Raw genomic sequence first — 22,697 nt, 5'->3', positions numbered from 1 at the left:
TAAATAAAATAAATAAAACCTAATTTCTATAAGCTAAAATGGGCTTCCGCGGTGTTACAGGAACTGGGACATGAATGCGACAAAGCCCCTCTCCCTGCTCCCACACCCCTAATTGCCTCATAAACACTCTGTGTGTGAGGAGAAAAGGGCTCTAATGATGCCACACCTCACCAGCAGGGTCTCCACACAAACCTTCCTCAGAGCCTAACTGAAACAAAGGCGTTTTACAGTAGGGTGGGTGTACTTCACAATAACATTTTGAGATTTAGGGGCCGCGATTTAGCCAAACGCTACAATGGCCCATACGCATAAGAAAGAACGAGATGGAATTCCTCTTACATTCACGGATCAAATTAATTCTGACGTTCTGTGTAATTAACAAGTCTGCCCACGTCTGTGTTTTAGTGGAGCGCCTTTCTTCGGTCCTTTTGTGTTGGGCTTTTTGTTGTTTTTACATTTTAAATTGTATAACTAATGCTGAATATATTATTGTTAGTCTTTACAGTTAAAACTGTTTCAAAACCAGTCGAAGCTGCTCGTCAAAGACTGCTGCACTGCTTTCTGATAAATGGACCGCTTTTATCCAAAACATATTACAGTTGATGCCTCTCAATCACTCATTCACATACACGCACACACACTCTCTCACCCACACACACACACTCACGCAGCAATGGTGATAGGTTGCCATGCAAGGTGCCAACCAGCTCAACAGGTGCAATGAGGGACAGGTGTCTTGCTCAGGGACACTTCAACAGGCCCAGGTTGGGGGATCGATCCAGCAACCCTCCTACTGCCAGATGACCGCTCTTACCTCCTGAGCTAATATCGCCCCAGTATGCTGTACAGTACGTGTCTGTAGGTATGCAGGCACTGGGTGGCAGAGTATCACTGTATAATGGTTGAGGGACTATTCCTGAACCCTGAAGGTTGCGGGTTCGATTCCCAGGTCGAACACTGCTGTCATACTCTTGAGCAGGATACACGACCTTCATTGCTTCAGCATATGCCCATCTGTATGAATGGATGGTACTGTGCTAACATTATGAGTACAAGCATGGGTACTAGCATTACTATGTACAAATGCAAAAAATAAATCAATTCTGTAATAATACTCTAAATAACAGTGTATGTAAAATACCAGTAAGTATGCAGTAGGTGACTCATAGATGTAGAGGGTACTGAAAAGGGCAGCAGGTGTGCCCCTCCAAGTTTTTTAAATCCTGAAATATTTCCTAAATTAATTTAGAAGCCGATTTTATGGTGGAAGTTTTCATGAATGGCCGTGTCTCTGTACACATAAGGCCAGAGGAGAGCAGGGCCCTTCAGGACTGGAGCTGATTGAGCTGAGAGAACACGGAAGCCGTGCTTTAATCTGTCACAGAAATCCTGCTCCTTTCTCTGGGATTGGCTGTCTGAGTCTGCGGTTTTAGTCGTTGAAAGAACAAAAAGTCCAATCCCTTCTTCTGCACTATTCAGAATGGATTCATAAATGAAGCAAAATCACCAGTTGTGTAAATTTCATTTCCTCTAATCATAAAAGGAAGGCTGTTCTGTTAATATAAAATTGTTTCCTCGGTTCAGTGAATCTAAAGAATGCTTGGCTGTGCTTAATAAAGTGGTATTTCATTTATTTTCCCACACACTATCAGAAATAAACATTAGAAACGTGTCTAAGAACAAATGCATGTTGACGAGTTGGTGCCATATAGGTACATGAAATTGTACCTCTAGCCAGTAATATACAATTAATTGTACCATTTTTGATAGGAAAGAGTATTCATTCTTACCAAAAGAGAACATTACTGTACTTTCAGGGTACATATGGCAAATTTAATCCTTGAAAAACTCAAATGTACCTCCACCGTCACTATTTCTGAGAGTGCAGGTCATGGACTGTAGTGATGTTATACTAGCGGTCAAAGAAGAATATATCATATAAAGCCAAGGTCTGTTTTTACTTGAATGTGAAAGTGTCATACATGTTGTTTTTACACATTTGTCTGGCTCAATTCCTTAAACAAACAGTCCGATTCTGAAGGCTGCTCGGTTGTTTTGATGATAAAAACCGTGCCCCAGAATGTACACTAAGACTTTTATTGGGTTGCCTGTATTGAGGACAATCCCTCAATCCAAACCAGCCCTCGGGGAAAGGTTTACCAGATTCATCGAAAGCCCAACAAGCCCAATTGGAGCAAACAAGCTTTTGTTGTAAAGCAGTTGAAAGAGCAGAGGTGGGTAGTCCAGGGGTCAGAAAGTAAAAGTCCTGCCGTGTGTTTCTTCACCCATGAACTTAGCCAGCTGATTTCACGGATTAGTTCTACCTCCTGACTTGTGCTAAATTAGCGAATCAAAGTGATTGGAACAGGATGCTGGGGAGGACCTTTACTTTCTGAACCTGGATTTCACACCTTGGTGAATGAGTGACTCTAAGATCGGCTTGGTTCTGCTGGAATTGGGTCATGGATGAAATTCCCGTGGGGCGGAGGGGGATCCTCTACGCTCCCGGGCCAATCCTGTTTAGCTGCTGCAGCTCACCTTTGACCTTCATCCCTGTCTATCTCCCTGGCTTTTCCATGGCTCCAGGCCCTTCCTTCTCGTTCCCGTTCAGTGTATTGTTCAGAATTCATTTGAATCTTGGCTAATTGTGGCTTACCCCTAGATTCAATAAAATGCAAAAAGTGTGAATCAACCTTTGACCGGCAATTGATAAAATGTTGAATGCAGTGAGAGTGCACGCTTCTGTATAATACGGGAACAACAGGAAACCCTTGATGGTGCTGATCTCTATATTCCATGTTAACTTTGTGAACCGAAACCTAAGTAGATTTTGAGATTTATCTGAAGCTACTGGATTAGCAATAAATATATTAAATAAATAATTGAATATTATGGGGTCTTTTAATACTGTGCATCTCCAAATCAATCTTGCATGCATGGTTTCAGATCCAACATGAAAGAAATAATTTGCTGTAAATTAATGAAACCGTTCTTAAAATACTGTGCGAGTTTTAGCAATGAAATCCAAGTAATAAGCTTTGTGTCTTTAAGCTGTGGTACCGTAGGTGCTGTAGTTGAGGCTATATTTGTAACAGACACAAGTGGAGATGACCTTGTCCCAGATGTTATCGAATAAAAATGAATGAATTAGTTAACGCCTTTATGTGTTCATTGCATTACCAGGACAGGAAGTCATCTTGAAGCTGCAGTCTATTTTCCCACTGATTGATATTTCCCTGTGCCGTAATGTTTATATTTGCCATTTTACATGCCTGATCTTATTTAGTGTCATGCCGTCAGAACATCCTCGTCAATTCAGGAGAGTGCATGCTAGAAAGTGAGTCTCTTCCCAAGCATGTACAACATGGCAACAGTCAGAACTGACTACCCGGACTTGTGATTTGATGATCCACACTCCCTCAACCCCTCAAATTCTCTTCCTCCAACAGAGCCAACAAAAAAACACCCCTCCAAGTGGGGATATTGCCCCCTTTCTTTCACATTCTTTCTAACTAGAGATGCTTGCTTGTGAGATAAAAACTGAAATCCTGTAGAATGCCCCGGTTCCCAGAGGTGGTGGACGGCCCTGTTTAAGGTGCTTTGTCAGCGCCTGTCTCTGAGGATACTGCCGGGAAGTTCAGTATGACAGCAGCTTTATTAAAGGGCTTTATCGGCCCTGTGTGCTTTCTGCTTCCTCACAGTAGGGGTAAGCAGCCCTGTTCCTGGAGATCTACCATCCTGGAGGTTTTCACTACAACCCTAAAAAAGCACACCGCATTCAACAGCTAGAGAAGGGCTGCCCAACCCTGTTCCTGGAGATCTACCGTCCTGTAGGTTTTTACTCGAAACCCTAACAAAGCCTCATTCAACAGCTAGAGCAGGGCTGCCTGACCCTGTTCCTGGATATATACCATCCTGGGTGTTGTCATTTCAACCCCAATTTGGCACACCTCATTCTTCTAGTTAGCAGCTCAATGTCGATCTCTAGCTGCTGAATGTGTGCTTTGTTAGGGAGTTGAAATAAAAGCCTACAGGACCGTAGATCTCCAGGAACAGGGTTGGGCAGCTCTGCTCTAGCTGCTGAATGAGGTGTGCTTTGTTAGGGTTGGAGAGAAAACCGACCGTAGATCTCCAGGAACTGGGTTGGTTGCTCTTTTGCAACACCGTAAACATCCTTTCTACTGCATACCTGTGAAGCCTTTCCCTCCATGTTTGGAGTTCTGTATTGTGGTGTTGTGTTTCAGATTGCATTAGGCAGCATTTTACTGAAGCCCTGTACGTTACTGCGTGCTCGCTCGCTCGGAAAGCGGTCCCCGAAATGCCAACCGCCGTACGTCGGTGTGAATTTGCTCCATGTGTGCTCCACAGTCACCGAAAATGTCAGGCAGGATGAGAGTGCTGATTCATTCCGGCAAGATCTGACGACATCTGTGGCGTGTAGCTTCTTTGCAAACCGGGCGTGCCTGGGATGTAATGCAAATCCAAACTGACAGCCTCCGCAGCAACAAAGTTATATATTTATTTATACTAATTTTCCTGACCTTTGGCTCTGGTGCTGAGGAGTGGCCTACGGTGCTTACCCAATGAGGGTGGGTAGGGCCATGTCTAGCTTAAAGGTCCCATATTGTGGAAAATTACATTTTCATTTCAAAAACACTGTGAAAGTATCAGAACACACAGTCCCCAAATAAATCCACACAATCCGATATAGCTCTTTTTATTCCACTCCATGTTCCAGATTTAGGAGGGTTCCGGGTTTTATCCAGATAACTCAGTAATCCTGCTTTGTGGGTTTTACTCAGGGCAGTTATCCAGCTAACTCAGTAATCCTGCTTTGTGGGTTTTACTCAGTGCAGTTATCCAGTTTACTCAGTAATCCTGCTTTGTGGGTTTTACACAGTGCAATTATCCAGCTAACTCAGTAATCCTGCTTTGTGGGGTTTACTCGGTGCAGTTATCCAGCTAACTCCATAATCCTGCTTTGTGGGTTTTACTCAGTGCAGTTATCCAGCTAGTGCAGTAACCCTACTTTGTGGGTTTTACTCAGTGCAGTTATCCAGCTAACTCAGTAACCCTGCTTTGTGGGTTTTACTCAGTGCAGTTGTCCAGCTAACTCCATAATCCTGCTTTGTGGGTTTTACTCAGTGCAGTTATCCAGCTAACTCAGTAATCCTGCTTTGTGGGTTTTACTCAGTGCAGTTATCCAGCTAACTCAGTAACCCTGCTTTGTGGGTTTTACTCAGTGCAGTTATCCAGCTAACTCGGTAATCCTGCTTCATGGTAGAGGACCCAGACCCTTTTGCTTACCTCTCTCTCTACTGTATCTCAGTTTTTTCCTTCTCCACGTCTTTGAAGGTGTGTGATAGTTTGGTGTTATGATCAGTTCATGAAGAAAATAAATGTTTATGGATCAATAAATATTACTGAAAGCTCACTCAGTGATGTACACACCAGAGTGATAGTAATACCTGCGTCATTAACTTTTGTCTAATATAAACTGACAAAGAACCAAATTTGGCTTGTTACTACACCTACAAAAGGCAACAACTGTGTTATAGTAGCCTCTCAGTTTGCAGGATTCTTTTTCCTTTTCTTCATTTAGTCTTTAGCTTTCCTTTTACCTTACTACTATTATGCAGATATACTGCGTTGTTCAATCGATTTGACATTATTCTTAGAGTCTATTATATGTCAGTCTGAGAACATTACGTTTCAGTATTGTCTTTTAAATCCATGTTGGTGTATATCCTACGACACTTTCTTTTTCTTATGTTTGCAAGTCACAAGGAGGTATAAATCTCAATTGTTCCAACATTTCAGCGAAGAGATTCAAGTCCCCATCTGCAAGCTGCTGGTTCATTAAAACAATGATCAAATGTCATAGCACAGTGTGATCGGCTGCCTCATGAAATTATGCCCTATTCTATTAGACTCTCCAGAGTAATCCTCTTCTCTCCTCAGAGTTCCTTAGGTTGCCAAGCAACAATACATTATAAGTGTAGTTGTGTACTTTGTTGGTGCGGTTTGTTTGTGGAGGTTGTTAACGGAATAACTTTCTGGGTTGGCTCTTACCTCTCTTACTAGTCTCTTGGGTATGAAATGTCTTAAAGGAGTAAGACAGTGGTTAAATGTTCTTATTATTCAGTAATTTCAATGTATTTTAAAATTTCTAAATTTCACCACTATGAAAGTTCACCCAAATTGTCTGGGCGTGGTAATAACAAGTGGAAATTAGCTATGATTGACAGACCCTGTTCCCACTTTCCACACATTGCTGTTTATTACCATAGCTTCCTCCATGATAGGCGCTCATCTTGGAAGACTGAATTTTCACAAGCTAGCTAACTGAGTATATCAACTATTGATAGCTAAGGTAAGGACACTGACAATGTCTAGCTAGCTAAATTAATATAACTAGTCTAATAGTGCTTGAAAGGCACTCTAATTGAAGTGAACCTAACGTTAGTCAAATATTTGCATTGTCTTGCCTGGTGGCCAGCGGCACAGAAAGGGCAGTTGATAGGGGAGTTATCCTTCTCAACCGGTTGAAAATAGGACAATAAATTTAACATGCGTACTTCTCCAAAACTAAAGAAAAGACACATTTAATAATATCATGTTTCTTCAATTGTGCAAATGGCATATAAAAACCTAGAAAGTGTGACAACCAACTTTTTACTGCTTTAACATTTTCACTAGAAGCCACTATGATAGGAGTCCTCATTAGGTTCAGTGCTGAAGTAGAGAGCTTCTTCTGGCCAACTAAGCATACAGCCAAAACCTTTGATTAAGAAATGGACGAGTAGCTAAAACACATTCCTTAGATAAAAGGTTTGGCAATAACACAAGCCTGATTATCCAAACCTGCCCTGTCTGTAGTAAAAGATCCACTTCTGAAAGAGGTACACACGGTTATCTGGTCTGAAATGGCAAATCGTACAGACCTTCTTAATTTCAGCTTCATGTTTACTTTTTTTAAATAGATTTGAAGGTAGTAGTATGTTCTTGGCCTCTTGTTGTCATTTTGCTGTAGTTGGACATTTTTATCTTCCCATAAACTCCTCACACCTGGAGGATGTCTCTTTGGGACCAGGATGGCGTACCTTTTCCTGTGCCGCACGCGATTATTAACATGTTCTCTGCTGTAAAACGTCCCTGTAGATCCTGTGTTTGTTTAGGAAGGTGCGTCATTGTAAGTCCCTGCTGGAGGCATCTGGAAAAAAAACGCTTACCTCACAATGTGGGCGTCCCTCAAGGCCAGCAAAGATATCCTCGGAACCCCCCTCCTTCGCCCTGTGGTAGCTGGGCAGCATTTCTTTTGTTGGTTTCTGGGTTGTGTAAGATGCTCTAAGGACAAAGGATAGCATGACAGGAACATGTCTTGAGGTTAATGTTAATGTTAAAATGAGTGGCAGAGAAACCACTTGAGGATAATAGCCGTGGCATCTCCTCCTCCACCTCAACCCTGCCTGCTCCCCTACTTTCAAATCCCTTTTACCGTTTTCATCTTCGTATTTCCTCAGCGCGTGAAGGCAATTGCAAGGTTGACTCTCGTATTTGAACGAGCACCGTCGACTTGTCATTCCTTTTCACTGTATTGTGATTCCCCGCTTCTGTGACTGCAGTAGCTGTAGCCACACCCACCCCTCCGCACCCAAAAAAAAGGCCCACGCCCAGAAACGTCTCAAAGGTGTGCAAAGACAGATTGTCAGTGTGTCTTAGTTATAACATAACATTACATTAATGGAATTTGGCAGACGCTCTTATCCAGAGCGATGTACAGTTGATTAGACTTCCAGAGCGACATACAGTTGATTAGACTAAGCAGGAGACAATCCTCCCCTGGAGCAAGGCAGGGTTAAGGGCCTTGCTCAAGGGCCCAACGGCTGTGAGGATCTTATTGTAGCTACACTGGGCTACACTACAGGCAGGCTATGTCTATTGACCCCTCTAGCAGTGTGACATGTTATACAGTAGTTTGGTAAATTTTTGTTACTTTGTTCGTTTGTGTATTTGTTAGTCTTTTGTAAATAAAATCACTGTGAATATCTGCACTTTTGGGAAAAAAAAGAAAAGAAAAAAAGGAAAATAAACGCTGCACTGGACATCGCATCGCTCTACACCACCCTTGGGCATCTTACCACAGTATGCCTTTAATCAACAAGTGTATAATATTTGATCAACAGGTTGTAGATGTTTTAGGCTTGAGGATCAGATTTCCCCCACTATTGAAATATTAATTTTACTGCTTTTGCTGCTGTGCTCTGAACCACGTTTCCATGTTTACCGGAAAAAAATTTCACAGAGCAATATAAAAAGCTTACTAATTACCGGCTGGAAGGATTTCACACGCAATACATTAGTGCCATTAAATCATGTTTGTCACTTTGTGCTGTTTATATCTTTTGAATTGCTCATTTGAAATGTGTCCGTTCTGTGCGATTTTTAGCCCTCGTCTGCAATGTGAAGCACCACGGTAACAGTATAAACGGTCGGACTGTGGTCAAGGAGGTTGCCCGGCTCATTACTGCTGAACGCGACTGAGGCTCAAAGACTCACACACGCTCTAATCAGCTTTTCGCCCTGCCCCCGGAGGCTAAGCGGAGTCTGAGAGAGAGAGAGAGCGGAGACGTGGTCAGGGCTGCAGGACGGTACGGTCGCATACAGAGCCCCCACCCGTTCCTCTTCTCCAGCGATGTGCGCGGCGGAGCTTCAGAGCGGAGGCTTTTGCATGCCGGTTTGCGTGTGCGTGTGAACCACGTAACGGGAATCCTCACGGGCCGGCGAGCGGGAGGGGAGGGGTGGGGTGGGGCTGGGAGTATTTTAATGAGAGGGGGTGGGGGGGGGGGGGCAGCGGAGAGAGGCTCTATCTCTCTCTCACGGAGGGGAAGAGGCTCATTCAGATGCAGGAGAGCTGGGACGGAGTCTGCAGGGAGCAGCGGACACACGCGGGTGACGGGTGACGCTGCGCCTCCGCGTGCTGAACGAGAAGGAGAGGGAGGAGGAGAAGGGTTTGGGGCGATCAGGGCGATCGAGAATCCGGCGTCAGTGCGAGAGTGAGAGAGAGAGAGAGATAGATAGACGTACTGGCGTGGCACAGAGACTGGAGATTGCGTGAGTCGTCGCGGCCGAACGGCGGTTAAAAAAACGTTTACGTGCACCTCGTCCCCCCCCCCGCCCGTCTCCGAGGCCCCATGAGGAGAGAGGAGGGGGTCCTGGGCCGCCGGCGCTTTTCGGCGTGCGGAGGGGCGGCTGCCAGCCTCCCGTCCCGCCCGGACGGCCGCAAGCTCATCCGGAACGCCTCGTTCGGCGGCTACAATGAGCTCCCGCCCATCCTGCCAGGTGGGTCCTCGCCCCGTGCCCACTTCCTGCGCCCACTTACCTGACAGAGTTCAGGTCGCTTTAGAAATAGGCACCTACACTTAATTTTTCTTTTCTAGTAAGGCCTGAACTTTATCTGAATATAACTGCTGGTGTTTACTGCAGGCTTAAAGGCAACCTGTTGATGTCCTGTGTATCTGAGCATATTTTCCCTTTGAGGTTTTGTCGTGGTTCTCGTTGAGATGCCGTGTGTAATGACTGAACTTTGACTGCAGATAGCCTTCTCTGTGTTCCAGTCATCGGGTCAGACCCTTTCTTATCCTGCCTCAGTTGCTTCCTTTAACTCTCCTCGGCTTGATACTCGCCAGTAATGGAGACAACGAATTAATTGCGTTACTTATCATTCGCCTCGGTTTCCTTGACACGCGCTCCCGTTTCTTCCGCTACACAGCCGAGGCCTCCAGCGCATATCTGTTCAATTCTGGACTGAGCGAACATTTCTGTCAGGTTCACCTCCTGGCAATTTGTCCCGTCATTATGGATATTTTTGACAGCTTTCACGTGTCTAAAGCAGCGTGGAGCAGCCGTCAGGGGACAGGACTTGTAACGGACTTCAGTGGCAGACGGGTTTAAATTGTACCTGCCGGAGTAACGGCACTGAAGTTCACTTGATATGCAGTGGTATAAACACGCTGGAGTAAAAGCCGTACTATCACCATGGACAGAGACATCTGCAGAGCGTTTACGTGCTATGCTGCAGATTCTCGTTCAGATCAGTCTTCAGAAAAGGCTGCACAATCACAGTGCATCCACAGACATCTCGAATTATTTATCACTGCCGCAACAGTAGTACCTTGGCTGTAGCAGCGTCTCAAAATGACGTGTGATGTACATTAATATTGTTATGTGCGTTCAAAGCCAGTTCATACTCGGTACGTTGATAACCCTGTTACTGACAGTTCAAGCAGTACGCTAAATTTAACGCAGCTTGTCCTTTAAAGTCTCTGTTCAAATCAAAATATGTCTATTATGTTATGTTACAGTATTCTGTGGGTGATTTTTCCTTAACAAGTATGTTCTGAAAATGAGATATGAATTCACGCACAGTGCGCTGCGGAAAGGTAGCGGTTCAGTAGCAGTCTCATTCATTCCTTTGGTGCGGTAAAATTCCCTCCTCCATGGTTTTTGTTTCACGTTTTGGAGCAGACTGCCGTGCTGCGTCACTCAGAGGATGTTTGTCTGAGTGCGAGTCAGTGTTTGGAGAAGCACGTTAAACCACTGCAGGCGGAGACTGCAGCAGCCAAAGCAATTTCTCTGATCCACGATAAACAAAACTTTTTGTTGAGAGAGAGAAGACCGTTTTTATTTTCCTTCGTTCAGATTGCGTTCCATTAGTCTCCTCTGTAGTTGTGTGTAACTCCCTTTCATCATTTAAACCACACGAATTAAATTACATCTTTTCCCCTCGCTTTCCAATCCTCTCGGTAGTTTCCTCACGTTTCAAATGTTTCAGATTGGTGGATAGCGCAGCGTTCACCATGTCGTTTTTGAAGAGTCAAAGTTTCCCAACGACTTTTCGCGTCCCAACATTTCTGTTATTGGAGCAGATAACAGATCCGTTATCGTCTGTGTGTTGGAATTAGAATTCTACGACTATGGTCATTAAGGACATCCGGTGCGTCCAAATTAACATTGACAATTATGAATTTATCAGGGCACTGTTATCCAGAGTGTATGTAATACGTTCCGATGAACTCTTGTTAGTAGATGATAAGTTGAATGCAACACAATTGAAACAAAGCCTCGTTGAAACAAAGTAGTCACGAACACGATGAACATATTAATGCAAGGCAATAATAAAAAGAAGGGTAATATGAATTATGAAGAGCATTGAAGAGTCTTGCAGCAGCTTGCGTAAATAATGGTTTAATACCTGCATTCATATTTACACGAGTGTTGAAACCAAGTTACCGTACACAACAAACGATTCCATTTGTATAAACATACCTCCATCTGGACTATAACCAGTCCATCTGTGGTACGGTAGTGGGGTCCCTGCTGGGGTTTTGGGACCTCTTGGTGATCCACATCACATGACACTGGTGTGCAAATAACAGCGTTCCTTCAATGAAACAATCTGATTTGATTGGTGGGGATACAGGGTACCAATATTATCATTCACTGCCAAATATCTTTCTGCTCATGATATCATGTGCAGAGAAGCAGTAATATTGAGGCCCAACTGACATCTGCATAATGTATATTTCCGTACAGTATATATTCTTTTGCTGCATGAAAACAAAGTTTGTAGTCTGTAAACATGTAACGTGTTTGTAAATTATATTAAGTTCAATTTGCATGATTTAACATGAAACCGATTCTGAAATGTAATTTTTTCTGCGTGACATGATATTAAATTGCAGTGGTTGAGACCTTATTGCTTTGAATGACTATAAACCAACGCGTATTGTTGCTCATCCTACTGTAGACATATTGAAAGACCTGTTGGGTATCAAACCAACGCTTCATCAAGCTATTATTTACACCTGCAGACCACGAGGACTGTAGACTGTAGTTAGTTACTGAGATGGGCCGAAATTACTCTGTGATTTTTTTCAAGTCTTTTTGGGTGTTTGGGACAAGGTGCCAGAGAGAAGAGATTAGGAATTAAGCGTATGCCCTTTAACTTTGGTAGTGTGCCTCCACCATACCACATGGACGCCTATACGGGGGGGGGACGGGGGTGTTGTGACCTTTTGCTTTACTGAGGGGCTGCTACCAGGTTTAGACTGTTTAGGATATGTGTGAATAAACCATAGGCAGATCAAATGCCAGCAACCATGTCCAGTGCATCGTTTGCTTTTATTCACTTACCTTAATATCATGTCCATTTGGATTGGGTAACCAATGGAATAAAAAAATATTCCACAAAACAACTCATGCATTCAGAATGTCCATGGAAACACCTGAGCCTGGTCTAAAGACTGTGCTTTCTCCCAGTCAGCAACATGGGTGCGCACAAGTAACATACGGAAAAGCCAAAATGCGGAATAGCTCTTAGGCTCAGTAAGACCCCCTGCCCCTGGTGTCTGTGTGGGACCACCGCATGGCCAGCCCAGGGCCCACCGAGCCCTCCTGAAGGTCGACTCAGGGTAGCTTTGCAACAGGGCCGCGATTGGCTGGCTTAACCTGCCTGCGTTTATAAATAGACGGCGCGCGTAAAACCCGCCTTCTTAATGCCACCTCGCTGTCACAGGAAACATTATCTCCATTGCACCTTCATCTCTCGCGGGCCTCTTTTCAGAGTGCCGGGGTTGTCAGGAGCTCCCATCAAAAGCCATTACCTTGCTTTTGTCATTGCCGCTGGCATTGGCGTTGTTGTTGTTGACAGTGTTGCTTTTTTTTTGTAGTTGATGTTTTTTCTGTTGGTGCCGGCAGTTTTGATTTTGTGTTGCTGTTGTTTATGTTGGTGCTGTTGAGTTTAGGATTTGTGTTTTTCACATTCTTTTTGTATATTTGGTATTGTTTGTTGTTGTAAATTTCAGTTCAAAGTGTGTGTTATCACTAGACCTCGGTCAAATACGTAATTGTTTTGGATTCGATTACTTCTCTGTGCTCGATTCATTTTGCCTTGTGCAGGCAAGATTTGCACTTTTTGAGAGAGTGAATCCAAAACAATTACCTATTTGACCTAGGTCTGGTTATCAGCGATGGGTGAAGGCGATGTTGATTCTGTGGGCATCCCCTGTGTTTCACACGCCGTTGAGAGTATTTGACTCTAGCCCCTTTGTCTCCTATAGTGAATGTCCCTACAGTCTAATTATGCTTTAGTCATGTTCCCCTGATATCCTCGTCACCTCCATAAGCACCGTGCTTCTCTCCGTGCCGGACCTCTCTTGGGCTTCTCTTATTGCCTGAGAGGTGCTTGAGGACTTGGGTCAAACACTGTCTCTGATCAGAACGGACCTCCTTACCATCAGAGGGCTTTTCAGAGAAGAGAAAAAAAAAAGAAGAAAAAAAACTCTTATATTTTAGTCTTATATTTAGACTTAAAATCTTAGTTCTTATGCTTTTTTCCAAATGAGACATACATATTGAAAATGAACTGAGTCAGTTTGACTCATTTCAAGATTTGGCAATGGCAAAGTTTCACTTGTCAAGCAAAACAAGCTGATATATTCTTCAAGAGAGAAAAGTTGTTAAGTTTTACTGAAAGACCTGAGAACACTTGTTAAGTCAGACATGTTTTGCAGTGCAGGTTCCATGTTGAATTTGTGGCTTGTCCCCAACCTTACTAAAATGCTGAAGACCTGAGGGTGATGCCGCAGTACAAAATCACACTGAGCCCACAGTGAATGATATCCTGTTGGGTACCATACAGGAGAACTAAGGACAGCAGCTTCCCCCCACAGTGTGAAAGTACTGTAACACCACACCACGGTGTGTGGCCCTACACGCTCTGACCGATTGCACAATGGATATCTGCTTTCTGTAAAACCACAGCACTACTTTCGATTAGCACTTTGGAGTAGTGTGAATACAGGTCATTCACTTAGTGACTGAAGCGGTTAACGTGCTATGTTTCGCATTCTTAATGGATAGCTTGCAGACATTTTTCTCCTCACCCTTTGGGCCAGAGGTATAGAAGGCAAAGTGGTCTGGGAGGTTCTATTTAGTCAAATGTATGTTCTATTCAGTCAAATGTATCTTGCTAATATTAACCCTATTTTTGGCTGAGATTTAAAATAGTGTTTAATCTGTGCTGCCCACTGCAGGAGAATGCTGATTTGTAGATCATCTTGTGCAATTAATATGGAATTTACACTTTAACCAACCGGCAATGCACCCCTTTACTGCTGCCAAAAATAAGTTAAGTTGAAGTGAATGCACATGCAGGACAGTCATACCTCCAGCTCTTCTGCTTAGAAAAGACATACATCAAAATTAGGTTTTTTCTACTTTATACATTTGAAAAATGTACTGCAAGTATACAGCAAACTGCAAGCAAAAAGTTGATTGCCAAGGGTCCATAAAACAGGTAAGTAACAGCTGCAGTCTGTTCTTAATCATATTTCCTCCGGCTGACCTACGTTTTCTGTATTTTGGACTCCGCTCTAAGTAGCATGACATCAGTGTTTCACGCTGATTTGTTTTCAGACACTCTTAGAGTGAATGCTAATGGCTTCATTATGATAAAGTGTACAGTTGGTTCCGTTTTCATTCCGTTATTTTATTTTATTCCGCCCTTATTTTGTTCTCAGCCCTTCGTTCCCCGCCCTGGGCTTCGTGCTTAATCAGGCTTCATTATCTCTGAATAAAAGCCTCCTCTTTCATCTTCTGGTGTAATTTCATCATGATTATTTTATAGTTTAGCCATCCTGCCCATTGTGATTCATTTGACATAGGCTACTTATTAAGATCAGACTTAGTACATGAACAAAGTCTACTTTAAATGGACTAGTTGGGAGAGTACATAGCATGCAGAGAAAGTAATCCCTGATATAATATAGTGTTTAATGTCAGGACCTCATTTAAAAGATGACCAATTAGGTCAAATGGCTTTTTAAATAAACGTTCAGAAAGTCCTGTTTGACCGCGTGTCAGAGCCGTGGATTCCACTGTCTGAGTGCTCTCTCTCTCCGTCTGCACTTCACAAGAGGATTAAAGTACAGGAGGTTAATCACGGGTGAATACCCATAATCCTGTGCTGCCGTCACTCCAGTCTGAGGGCCAGCCTCGATGTCAGGTCTTTGTGCTCGCTGTCCAAATACTTTTGAGCCTTTGAGCGCTTGGAGGGACCAAATACTCAGTCTTTGAACGCTTGGAGGGTATACATACTCAGAGCCTTTGAGTGCTTGGAGAGTCCAAATACTCAGTCTTTGAACGCTCGCGGGGTCCGAAAACGCGATGTGAGTTGGAGTAGACTATCGTCTTCACAGTGCCCAGAATATGAGCAATGGCAGTAATGTTCAGGAGTGTCAACACTGGTTGAAGCGTCCTTGCACTGTAATAGAGCAGGGAGACCATCGCCCTGTTAACGCCGTCAGTCTGCAGCAGGGTTTTTAGGAGAAATTGGAGCGCCCCACAGAGCCTGTGTCCTGCCTACTGGAATTACAGCCTCATGAGGAGGTCAACCCAGGACCCCATCGCTGTAGATATGCCCCATCTTCTGCTACACACATCCTCTGCTACACACATCCCAAACTGCACTTTATTCACGTTTAAACATGCAATGAATTCATCCACAATATCGTATTTTTATTAGATCAGAGATGGGTAATGTTTACCGGTCTCATGTCAGAGTTGCAATTTGAACAATGTGAATGGTGTTTTGTATTTTTTATATTGTTTCTTTTTAAAGATATTTTTTAGGCCTTTTTCAGCTTTATTGGACAGTATATAGTATAGAGAGACAGGAAGAATGGGAGCGAGAGAGAGGGGAAGACATGCGACAAATGTCGGACGGTCGGATTCGAACCGCCGACGTCGCGGCTCGCAATGAGCATGCGGTCAGTGCTCTACAGGCTGCGCCGCTGAGACACCCCAAGTTTTATATTGTTTTATAATTTTATATTGTCTTCTAACATGCAGCTAGCTAAAAGGTCTTGCTAGCTGTTACAGACTTGAGTATATATTTCTAAACAAGCCTGTGGCTCGATGTCTGTGGAATAAACGTGGTGTACTTTCGGCATGGTCCATTGTCATTTGATTAGACCAAGTTCAGGTGAACCTTCAGCCAGTGGGCTTTTTGAGGACTCTTGAGAGCTCTGAACCTGAAGCCTTGTGCTAAACTCTGGCTCTCAGGGGGGGGCCTGTTTCACGAAGCAGGATTACTGAGTTAGCTGGATAACTGCGCTGAGTAAAACCTTCTTTTTTACTTCAGCCCATTTTCCAGATTTGGGAGGGTTCCGAATTTCACTCAGAGCAGTTATCCAGCTAACTCCGTACACCCCCCCCCCCCCCCCCCCCCCCCCCCAGTCCTGTACCTCCGGCCTTCCTTTATTCCATCCCATGATCCTTTGTGTGCCCATGGCGGTGTTCTGAGGACGAGGAGGGAAATGTACAAAATAGAAGTCATTACTCAGAGTGGCAGTGAGTATTAAAGAGAGCCTCTTTAATTCCCTTCCTCCCTAATGCCCCCTGTTCCTTTTATAGGATACCAGTGTATTAGACTCTGTGATCAGAGAGAGAGGCTGGGGCTGGCTTTACTTAATAAATGTAATAATGTCGACAACCCCCCCCCTGTAAATCCCCACTTTTTATTAATGCGGTAAAAAGGGACATTGGAGTGAATCACCTGGAATCCGTTTTGTTTTCTGTTTTGAAAACGGGCACCGTTGGGCAGCCAACATTTATATCCCTACCCAGTGAATAGTGCCATTTTTCTCACGAATAAGGATTTTATTTTATTTTTTCATTCATATGAAGAGTCGATGCCCAGAAATGTCACTTCCATTACAGTCCCCCCGGTGGGTGAGTCGTGTGAAAGCTCTTTAGTGTTTGGGAGGTTTTGTACCGCTCCAGGTAAGGGGGACAGGACCCCCGTCAGCCTGCTGACGCACTTCGCCTGCAGGGACAGCCCCCAGCCGTCCTGATCCCCCCCCCCCCTCACCCCTCCACTCTTTCAGCTTCACCATTTTAAAACTCTATTCCTCTTTTTCTCCTCAACGCACCCCACTTGCACAAGCCCAAGGATTGACCAGGCAAGCAACCTCCTCAGACTTGGTCTTTTAGCATTTTACATAGTATCCATTTATACCACTGGATATGTGTACTCTAGCTGTTCTGGTTAAAGGGCACAGCAACAGTGTACTAGCATGGAATTGAGGTGAACTGTGGATAAAGCTTTGCATAGCCGACTGTTCTTATCTAAACATACTGCTGGTGTACCAGTTGCAATGGTAACTGAAAGTGATGGCCATTTTGTATGAAAAAAAGATCCTACAGTACTGTTTAAAGGGTTAAGAGAAGTTTCCGGGTGTTTTGTGGGGCCCCCCAGGTGGGCGGACGACACCAGACTGCTGCAGAACAGGCTGTTATTTAAAGCGCAGGGGGTGAAGCCAGCTTCTTACCGGGGGGGCCTTCTTCCCCGGCTGCCTCACCAGCAGGGGGGGGCCCTCGAACCCGACCCTGACGTGATGGACAACTCCAGCCCTCCGCCAAAACAGCGGCGGAACGAGGCGAGCGGGCTGGCGGTCAGCTCAGAAACCTGGTCCCGTTCTCTGTCTGTGTTCTCCTGTGTCTGCCGCAATATCATTATCTCTGACCTGAGCCCCTCTTTCATTTACTGAGTGCTTTCCCCTTTATTTTAAATAAAATTGACTCAACGTGACTCATCTGTGTTGGTGTTATTCGGCTTGTCTGCCCGGGGCGGCCAGGATGATTTCACCGCTCCTAAATATCTGTCTGTCCCCGAGCTAAACCCACTTAAAGGCAATAACAAATTTGTAATGTGAAAGCCATAATTATGTATATATATTTATTATTTCATTTTTTTTATTGATCTACATTATGAATTACACTGAATTACTTTTGCTTTTACAGTAAAATCATTGCTACTAAATACATTATGTTTTAGGTGCAACAGGTCTCCAGGCAAATGTCATAAGTGATTGGTGAAATAGATTGAGCGAATGGCGACCCGTTTGCTTCTCCCGAAGGGGGAGAGAGGAGGGTATTAATTTGGACATTGGCGGCTTTCTGGCAAAGTCTACACACGGTTTATTGTGCGACTTTAGATATACTGCTCACATAACCCCTTCTTAAATGTGATGTGTGTTCAGCACTTTTATCAGGAAGACGCAGCTTGACGGGCGTGTAATTTGCACTCTGTTGTATGTTTCTGCGGTGAGTGCAGGTCTCTTAATGCAGAGACACACACACTGATTCAACCACCTCTTGTGCAGGAAGTGAATTAGCGGCTGAATCGTGCTGAAGTACAGGCGAAGAAGCTACTTCAGTGTCTTCCTGTGCCCTTCTGCCTCTAGATCACGCAAAATGAATCATTTACCGCTCACAAATCGTTCAGTAATAGAACAGTTATCTGTACTATGTTAAAAAAGAGATGGTAACAGAACCAAATTTAAGGAAACATTATTGCTGTGTCCGTGTCCGTGTCTATGAGAAGGCCGTTGCTTGATAAATGACAGCTAACATTAGCTTGCTAGCCATCACTCCCAGCCTGGCTTGGCTGTGTTCTTGTTTTTGAGGGTTCGTTTGGCAGCTCAACACTCGATCGGATGCCAGACGCCACGTTTGATCATCGGGCCTGGCAGACATCGCTCGAGGAGAATATTAAAACACGTCAGTGTTGCCAGCTCTGAACCTTGTCCTCTGTAAGGCTGGATGTTCACTTTATTCTCAGAAGGGCAGCGGTCTCTTCCTTCGCCCGGAAGGCCCACTCGTGTTGGCGGGTGTTAGCATGACAAGTTTTGGATGGACCAGGGGGCAGGGGGCATGGGGAGCTTGACTTGACCGGCTGCTTGCGGACTCGACTTCTGTCCTCATCGCTGTTGCCATAGTACCCATTCCCCATGTGATCCAACAGTCACAGGGCTGTTTGTAATGACCAGATGGGCGCTGTAATGCTTGCTCATGCAGGCCATCTTGGATGCAGCTGCTCCCTAAGAAACTGAAGGACATAATGTAAAGTTCTTCTTTGACTTAGAGAAGTCGACAGTATTCCCACTTCTTCATTGCTCCACATTTGCTATTGCCCTGAGTTCACTGGTCAGACCTGGGTGAAATAAGTAATTGCTTTGGATTCAAATACTGCTATACTCTTTACTGAGGTTGGTGCATTGCAACCTATGAAATACTCTCAAAAACTGCAAACTCTCTTGGTTGGCTCAATGGCACCAGGCAAGATGAATCGAGCACAGCAAAGTGTTTGAATCCATAACAATTACATATTTGACCCAGGTCTGTCACCACTGCCTTGCGGTCCACACTGGGCTAATGGATTGGAATGTGGTGTTTAGTCGATTATATTCACGCAATCAGAAGGTCAGAAGTCCCAGTGCCGAGCTTTACTTTTGTCCTACTGCATCCTCCGCAGTGCACAGATCAGTCACTGTGATTGGGCCATTGTCACTGTCACTCACATTGCTAGGCTCACTGTGTTTGGCTGATTCTTGATATCATTGGAACTCATTTTATTGTTAGCTCGATCTACACTTCAGATTGGAGGCAAAATGAAAACAAATATGCTGATGTATCTTGACCGTCTGGTCATTTGCATATCTAAGACATCGTGAATAATTTCATTTCCCGGTGCAGTTGCTTCCATTGTGAACGTGCGCACAGTAGTATTCTCTCCGAGTGGATCGATCTCAGGGCCTTTGGAAGCCCTTGTAATCCTAGTGTTGTTTTTAGCATTGTCCAACCCATTGTGTCCGTAACTGAAAGAAAGATGAATAGACAATATGTCAGATTACTCTGAATAGGCTTCCATTTCTAAGGAGCTCCTCTCGACCTTTTTGTGTTTGTGTTTGTGTCTTTTGTTATCCCGCCCCAAGAGGCCTCGGAAACGTTGTTCGGGTTTTGTTTTCGGAAATATTGAAAAAAACGATCACAGGAGCCCAGTCGAATTCGATGGAGCTCCACGTTGGCGTGAGTGCTCCGATTCCGGCCCTCGACGGCCCTCGACTGAGCCTGGCGCGCGGGGCCCGGCGCTGAAATGAACGGTGAAGTGGGCTTTCATGGTCTCGTCGAGCCACTCCAGCGTCCCGGGGACACATCTGTTCAAGGACCCGAATCCGCAGCCGATGTCGGCGAAAGCCGAGGTCTGAGACGGGTACAGCTCCAGCAAATATTCCTATATAACAACAGGAAATATTGTTTTAAGTCACTGTTTGCTTGACAAGTGTGTATTTTTGAATTGCTAATTTTGAAATGAGCAGAATTGTGTCACCTTTTTGGCGAAAAAGTAGTAGAAATAAGCGGGTTTTTTTATTTTTATTTTTTTTATTTTTTTGCTGTGTCAATGAGAAAAAATTGGTTCTGTACACCATATACAGACAGTTGCGCTGTCCACCATAATTAAAGGCCTGTTGTTTGTGTCAGCTGTGTAGCTGAAAGATTGATTGAGTCAGCCCTGCTGTGTTTACATGTTCCATAACATTTCTACAGTTCTACTTTTTAGTTGAGTAAACTGAATGTTTCTTTCATAGGCAAAAGGTGGTGAAAGGATTTTGAGGTTGCTAACTCAAAGATATAAAAATATGTATATTTCTGCCTTAAGTGACATTCATGACAGTAGGCGTATAGAATGGACATTTATTTTAGTGCAGCAAAAGACTTAAATTGCTGTAGTGCTGCAGTTAGGGAACTGGAAGGTTGCGGATCTCATGTTGGGTAACACTATAGTACTCCCAAACAGATTAAATCCGATTAAGTTCTGTGAACGTCCATCTGCAAAACAAAACACTACTTTACACAGGTGTGGCCATCTGCCAAGAACACGCTAAGAATAATGTGTTATCGGAGCTGTTCTGTTCAGCTTTCATAATCTGATCTGATGCAGGCAGGACGCCCTCTCATTCTGTCTTCTTCGTTTAGGATGGTTTGTGTCAGTGTATGAATTTCAGCAGTTGAATTATCTTAGGCTGGCAGTGTGTGGCTTGTCGAAGGACTGGATTTCTGGATGAAGGTGTTCTCAGTATCTAAGGTGCTGTAATTGGAATCTTCATCTAAAGCGCCCCTGTCTTTGCCCATCCCCTTACTGCTTGGAGCAGTGTGTGTGGTGTATTAGGTGTAGTATATACTTGCTACCTCCGCAGAAACACTTGAGGCACAAACATGTGTATTTCTGTAACCGAGGAAGAGGGGTAGACCTCACACTAGACCTTCATTTTCCACTGTTTCATTTCTGTTTTAGATTAAATCCCACAAACAATCTGTATCAATACATGAGCAGGCAATAAGACATTGGCCTGGCTTGGGCTTTTGCCAGAGAATTACCAGAAAGGATACGGTGATGGGAGATGTTTGACAGGAAGTAACTCTAGTCCTGCAGATTAGCTGGCTAGTTTTTGCCATTACACTTTGGTGCATATTCTGTAGAATCCTGCAGTAATCCTGCAACAAGAACCTTTTTAAAGTAAGAAAAGGTGTACAGGTGTAATCTGCAGTATATTCCGCTCTGGTTAGTCGTTGCGGGGCGAGGAGCAGGCTGGAGACTGCTAAAAGCCCATGAAATATTGAACAACACTGAACGTGAATCGCATTTCACATCATCCAGATTGCAGCACTGTACTGTAGAAACATCCCAGGCTTACAGAATTTGCTGAGCTTTCTTTAATGGCTCGTTTTATTTGGTCATTTTTTGTAGCAATGCAAAATATAGCTTTACATGTCTGATTCAGTAAGCTATCCCTTGTGCAGAAATCCTGAAGGATTTTATGTTTAAAGCACTTCTTCCCATCCAGTGCTTTGAATGAGCGAAACTGAGAGATATGTTGGTTGTCAGACCCTATGTTCATAATGGACTCTGGTCCTAGTAGAGGAGGCTGTGGCATTCTTGGTGGATAAGACTGGAATGCACACTGTCACAGATAAAACCCTGACCTACTAGGTCCCACAGGACTGTCTGACAGAACGTTAACCTGACTTATATAAATGAGCATTCTTATGTCTCAGGGCATTCCAGTCTGTAAAATGGCGGAACTTATGATCACGGAACCAGGTGTGTGGCTGCCTGCTTGTGTCCTCACCTAGAGTCTCTCCTGTGTTTTAAAGGACATAGAGGAGGTTTTTTGACTGAACGTGGTCCCGTGTGACTGACGGCCTTTCCTCGTCTGCAGGTTTCGACAGGGGGAAGGAAGACAGCCTGCAGCTCAAAGAGGAGACCTCCATTTCCAAGAGCAAGGTAGGCCTTCTCCTCCCTGTTTTCTGTGTTAGTAGGGCATTGTGGGATAGCAGCCAGTCTCTCTCTCTCTCTCTCTCTCTCTCTTTCTTTCTCTTTCTTTTTCTCTCTCTCCCTCTCCGTCCTCCCAAAATGCAACAGCAGCCACCAGCCTCACTTTATGATTCTGCTTATCGGTGACCCAAATCTCCCGGCATTAAAGTTTCAGGGTACCGTGTCTGTTATTGGCCCGAGAAGCCAGAAACTGGACTCACAGAGCCGCTTCCATAAGAGCTGATAGGCGGTGTGGCGTACAGCAGGGAAGTTAAGAACCAGGATGAGTGAAACTGGGGAGATCGCATGTCCGCATCCTGCATTTTGTGAGTGAGTGAGTGAGTGAGTGAGTGAGTGAGTGAGTGAGTGAGTGAGTGAGTGAGTGAGTGAGTGAGTGAGTGAGTGAGTGAGTGAGTGAGTGAGTGAGTGAGTGAGTGAGTGAGTGAGTGAGTGAGTGAGTGAGTGAGTGAGTGAGTGA

At 44.3% G+C, this 22,697-nt stretch overlaps 1 protein-coding gene across 8 annotated transcripts in view; it reads left to right on the top strand.

The window, feature by feature from the left end:
- The window catches only part of osbpl8 (oxysterol binding protein-like 8), a 102,328-nt gene that overhangs the window by 56,282 nt on the left and 23,349 nt on the right, over positions 1-22,697 (top strand). For all 8 annotated transcript variants that reach the window (XM_061251564.1, XM_061251561.1, XM_061251565.1 and 5 more), the window contains one exon: positions 22,125-22,189. In XM_061251564.1, coding sequence (XP_061107548.1) covers positions 22,125-22,189 — 65 coding nt within the window. The remainder of the gene's footprint in view (positions 1-22,124; positions 22,190-22,697) is intronic.

This window comes from Conger conger, chromosome 8 (genome assembly GCF_963514075.1).
Source record: "Conger conger chromosome 8, fConCon1.1, whole genome shotgun sequence".
In the NCBI taxonomy this organism is placed as follows: domain Eukaryota; kingdom Metazoa; phylum Chordata; class Actinopteri; order Anguilliformes; family Congridae; genus Conger; species Conger conger.
Note: the sequence above shows the minus strand (reverse complement) of the source record. Positions and strands in the feature narration are given on the sequence as shown.